This window comes from Calliphora vicina, chromosome 2, assembly GCF_958450345.1.
Source record: "Calliphora vicina chromosome 2, idCalVici1.1, whole genome shotgun sequence".
Lineage (NCBI taxonomy): Eukaryota > Metazoa > Arthropoda > Insecta > Diptera > Calliphoridae > Calliphora > Calliphora vicina.
In genome coordinates this window covers 130,599,532-130,604,938 of record NC_088781.1, presented here as the reverse complement: position 1 = coordinate 130,604,938, position 5,407 = coordinate 130,599,532, and the positions used below count along the sequence as shown (strand labels likewise).

At 28.3% G+C, this 5,407-nt stretch overlaps 1 protein-coding gene across 1 annotated transcript; it reads left to right on the top strand.

The window, feature by feature from the left end:
* Positions 1-3,553: 3,553 nt before the first annotated feature.
* On the top strand, positions 3,554-4,550 carry LOC135951026 (GPN-loop GTPase 2-like). Its single transcript, XM_065500576.1, has one exon. It carries the CDS (start codon positions 3,600-3,602, stop codon positions 4,512-4,514), a length of 915 nt encoding a protein of 304 aa, XP_065356648.1. The 5' UTR covers positions 3,554-3,599; the 3' UTR covers positions 4,515-4,550.
* The last annotated feature ends 857 nt before the right edge of the window (positions 4,551-5,407 follow it).

Here is a 5,407-nt window from a genome sequence, read left to right as displayed (position 1 = left end):
GTTAGACAAAATTTATTATAAATTTTAAAATTTAATTCAAATCTAAATGCAATTTTGTGAATTTTTCTTTAAAAAATTCTGGAAAATTTTTAAATACATACATGTTTTTGATGGTTCCATTTTATTTTAAGATCTGATTTGATATTTCTGGCTTATGTTTATTTTTTGTAATTTAACAAAAATTTGTTTACATATTTAATGGTCAAATTGATTTGGGACAAATGTTTATTAAACTAAAATGATGATGAGGGGAGAAAACAAACAGCAACACAAGGCGTGGGTGTCTACAAAATATATACAGAAGATGGACGGACCGACAGACACATAGATAGAAAAAATACACACTCAAGCTAAATTAATGAATGTGTTTGAAAAACAAAATAAATATATGAAAAATAGAACACAAATGTTTAAAATTATTAAAAAAAAACATTCACATAAAATATACTACGATAAAAAATTAGATAAAAACCAGCAACAAATGCAGCTGGTATAAAAATATCATTTAAGATAGAAAGCTAATATATAAAAAATTGCAAAATTATGTGTAAAATTAGGGTATATTACACAAAACAAACAAGAAACTTACCTCTATATTGCGTATAATAACAGAATTGCCATTGGTATACAGGAAATTTTTGCCTTTAGGATCGGAACCCAAAACAATTGGTTGGCCACGTTGAGTGCGAGGTAAAGTGGCATAAATAAACTCTAAAAGAAAAAATACAACAAATAAAACAGTAAATAACAATTACTATAACAAATAACGGAAGTGTGTAAAACAGAGAAGGAAAGTGAAAGAAAGGGGGGAGGGGGAACAGATAAAACAAAGTTATCAATTAACAAAGTAAAACAAAAACAACCACAACTAAACATTTAGCAGTGATTTAGTAGCTTTATTAAATTCTCAGTTATGAATTAACATAATAAATAAAAAAATCTTTGTAAATTGTGTCCCAGTTGTTTTTCTTTTGTTCAAATCTAACAAAATAAATATACTTAGATTCTGGGTGCGGTTACAGGTTAAAAGAGTAGATAGGGGCAACACAATACAAAATTAAAGTTTTGAATAGTTTTTTTTTTTTTGTTTGTTTGTTGGTTCTTGTTGTGCTGCTGACAAAAATGCCGGCTATCTATAGTCAGTAGCAGCACATTGACTGCACATTTTTATATCTACATTGTATGTCTACTGCATACGAATGTATATGAATTTTTCTGGCTGGCTGCCAAAATCAGCTACGATTTTGGAAAATACAACTTCACAAGATATGGCTTCGTCAAAGGTATCAGCATTATTTATTTTAGATTAAGACTTTTGAGAATAGATACTCCCAGACCAAAGAAAAAAGTTTAGACAGTTGATATATTTTAGTACAATTTAGCAACCAACATTTAAGAATACAGCCCGAATAGAATGAGCGTTTCAATTCAAACTAATCTATGGCTCCAGGAAAGGAAATTATAAGATTCCCTTTCAAGGCTTTTGACACAGGTACATTTGATGTTTACCTTTTGCAATCATCAATAATAGGTATAAAGTTGATCAAAAATGAGTAATGTGATTTGGATAAGTCATGTAAATCCCTAAATTTTATATATTTTTTTTAATTTCAAGCACTTTTTATCACTTATTTGTAAACAAAAATAGCCGATGCTGCAGCAGCAAACTCCTCTGCTAGCAGCAAAATTCTAAACCCACACACAAACATGTACTTCCCATATGGGTATGAGACATGTTTGAAACCCTAGCCGGTTGCATATTTCAAACACCTATAAACACTTTCGAGTTGGTTTGAAGGTTTGAAAAGACATTTGAACTGGTCGCTGCCGGCTTCGTTATCTATCAGATAACAATTGCAAAAGAATAAAAAATCAAATGAATGAAAAATTAAGTAAATTTCACACATACCAAAAAACAAATCACAAACTATTTCTATTTATGGCCATATAAAAAACTAGCCATAAAATCTCTTTTTAAAGTTATTATTTTTTTTTTGTTTTTACATTATGACTAATTTGTTGAAAGAATTGCACATAGACAAATTTCAAAAAAAATTTACATCAAGATAAAAATAAACTTTCTTACTATTCTCGTAGGCTGGTTGTTGTTGCTGCGCCATGTTTAACTTTTAGTTCTTTTTTCTAGACAGATTTTTTTTAACTTTTTATTTTGATTTATTGAAAAAACTTTGTATAAAATTATTTAAAAAAATAAATTATGTAAAAATATATATATTTTGCTTATTTTTATTTATTATAAACACTATTAAAAAACACTTATTAAATTTATACACTTTAACGTCTCGCCGTCGACTGAAGATAAAATATAAAATTTTTTGTTTCTGTATTTTTTTCTTCTTTCATACGCTCAATTCGCCGTAATTAAATGACCATATATGGAGGTAAATAAAATATAAAAGGTTGGCCACACTAAATGTCATTTAACTGAACACTTCCTACATAAACAGCTGTTTGCAACGGCTTTGCTTGAATTAAAATATTTAGTGTACGTTAAATTATTTTAATAACTATAAATAGCTAACAGTTATGTTAAATATTTTGTTTAACTAAAGATTGTTGGTAGTTTTTAGAGAATTACTCAATTATCCAATGTTTAAATATGCTATGCTCAATTCGCCTTAATTTAATGGTCATATAAAGAGGTGAATAAAATGAAAAAGGTTGGTTACACTAAATATCAAATAGTAGAACACTTCCCAAACTACAGCTGTTTGAAAATTTGTAGACGTTAACTTATATTAAAAATTACAAATAACAGTAATGTGCAATATTTTCTTCAATTAAAAATTGCTACTAGAAATTTGTCTTAATCATGAATCATATAAAATATCCGTTATAGAATAAATAATGAAAATATGTATGGCTAAATGTTTACCAATAACAAAACGTTAGAAAAAAAAATTTATAAAAAATAACCACTTCCGAATAATCTGACGTTATGTTGAAATACCTAAGCAATTAAAAGTTTTATTTTGATATAAATGAATGATTCATATTCGTAATTTAATTGATGTATTTGAAAAGGGTATCGTTAAGAAAATTGTGGAAGACAAGAAATTAAATTTAATTTTTCTCAAAAACGAATTTCCCAAAAAACTAAAATTTTATAATTTTAATAAACTTTTTCAAAAAAACATTATTATGTACATTTATTTTTTAATTTTATTTATTTTGAATAATATTTATAGAATTTGATTATGACTTCTAATTATGAATTTATTATTATAAAATGAAAGAAGAAGTTTTACAAAAACCTTAATGAAGCTTAATAAAAGACAAATAAAATTTATAAAAATTAATTATTATGAATTTAGTTAATTAAAAGTTTAAGAAAATAATAATAGTTCACCACTTTAATCCATATAACAAATATAACGATTTTATTTAAATAAACGTTGTCTAGGTTTTTTAAATGTGGCAGCTCTGCATTTTCATTTACTATTCACTCTTTCCAAACACTTCCTACACTGCACAGCTGGTTGCTAACTGTCAAAATTGTTTTGTTTACATCTTTTTTTTGTTTTCAACATAATTTTCGCAAATTTAGTCGCATTTCATAAAAAATAATTTATTTCACAATGCTGCAGCCGGCTAAGTTAAAATTTACCAACCCACTTTATGGTCAACTCATTGTGGGTCCTCCCGGCAGTGGCAAAACTACATATTGCCAAAATGCCTTTAAATTCTATCAAGAATTGGGACGAAATGTGGGCATTGTGAACTTGGATCCAGCAAATGAGAATATGGAATATACTGCCAACATAGATGTCATGGAATTAATAACCGTAGAAGATGTTATGGACAGTATGCACTTGGGTCCCAATGGAGCTCTTATGTATTGTGCAGAATTTTTGGAAGAACATTTAGATGACTGGCTGCTGCCAAATTTGCGCAAACAATCAGCCAATTGCAATTACTTTTTCTTTGACTGTCCCGGCCAGGTGGAATTATACACACATCATGCCTCTATGTCGAAAATATTCGAGAGATTAGAGAAGGAAGGCTATCATTTGGTTACCATCAATCTAATTGATTCCCATTATTGCTCGGAACCGGCTAAATTTGTTTCTACTCTGTTGCTGGCTTTAAATATGATGCTGCGTATGGGTTTACCGCATGTAAATGTCTTGTCTAAGGCAGATTTGCTGAAGAAACATGAAGATAAATTACATTTCAATTTGGATTACTATACAGATGTTTTGGATTTGAAATATTTATTGGAGGCTTTGGATGACACGCTAGCTCTGAGGAAATATAAGAAACTTAATGCTGCCATTTGTTCTATGGTGGAAGATTATGCTTTGGTGTCTTTTCAATTGCTGGATTCACGAAATACACAAAGTATGCTGCGCTTGCGCAATCATATCGACAAGGCAAATGGTTATATTTATAAGGCGGGTGAGGAGCAAAGTGTTAATGCTTTAATGGCGTGTGCAGTGGGTGCTGAATCGGAGGCGTCCAGGCAATCAAAAGATATTGAGCCTTATGTGTAATGGGTGAAATAAATTAAAAATTTTTGTAAAAAAAAATAGAAATTGTGTTTGAATTTTTTGCAGGTTTCTCCAAAAAAAGGAACTGGAGTCTCCGTTAAAGTTTTTTATAGAAATCAGAGTCTTTGGCAATGTTTTATAAAGTTATTAATGCTTTAATCACACTTTTCTATAGAGATCAGAGTTTCAGACAAAGTTTGTTATAGAAGCTAAATTCTCCGGCGTAGTTTTCTGCAGAAAATAGAAAACTACGCAGCCAAAAATCGTATATTCTTAAGTTTCCATGTTCATGACTGTTAATGTTGCAGGAAACAAGATTGTGATATTGTGTGTAATATTGTGGCCACTTAATTTCCAAAAAAACAATAAATAATTCGATTTTTTATAACCAACCCTACGGAGCGTATGATTAAAAATAATTCTCGAGTTATTTTACATTTTTCACTATAACTTTTTTTACATAAAAGATAACGAAATAATTAAAAACGGAAAATAAAGCTAAATTCTTTAGCTTTATTTATCTTTATAAGTTTTCTGTATAACAATAAAAATTTTGTTAGTTTTTTAATATATTTAAATGCAATTTTTCTATTTTATTAAGCCCAATAAAATTAATTGCTGGCAACTGCATATTTTTTACAGTAAATATTAAAAAAATGTAAATATTTTTTAATGGATTTCTTTTATACCTTCCCTTAATTTATGGCTGTTATAAAAAAGCAGTTTCTAATTAAAAAAAAATCACTTTTTTATGACACCATATAAAAAGCCATCATTAAACAATTTCTTTCGCATTTTTATGTTTATTATAAATGTATGAGGTATTTGTTATTGTTTTTGTTGTTGTTATTATTATTGTTGTTGCGGTTGGATTTGTGAGTTGTACAAGTATTAAA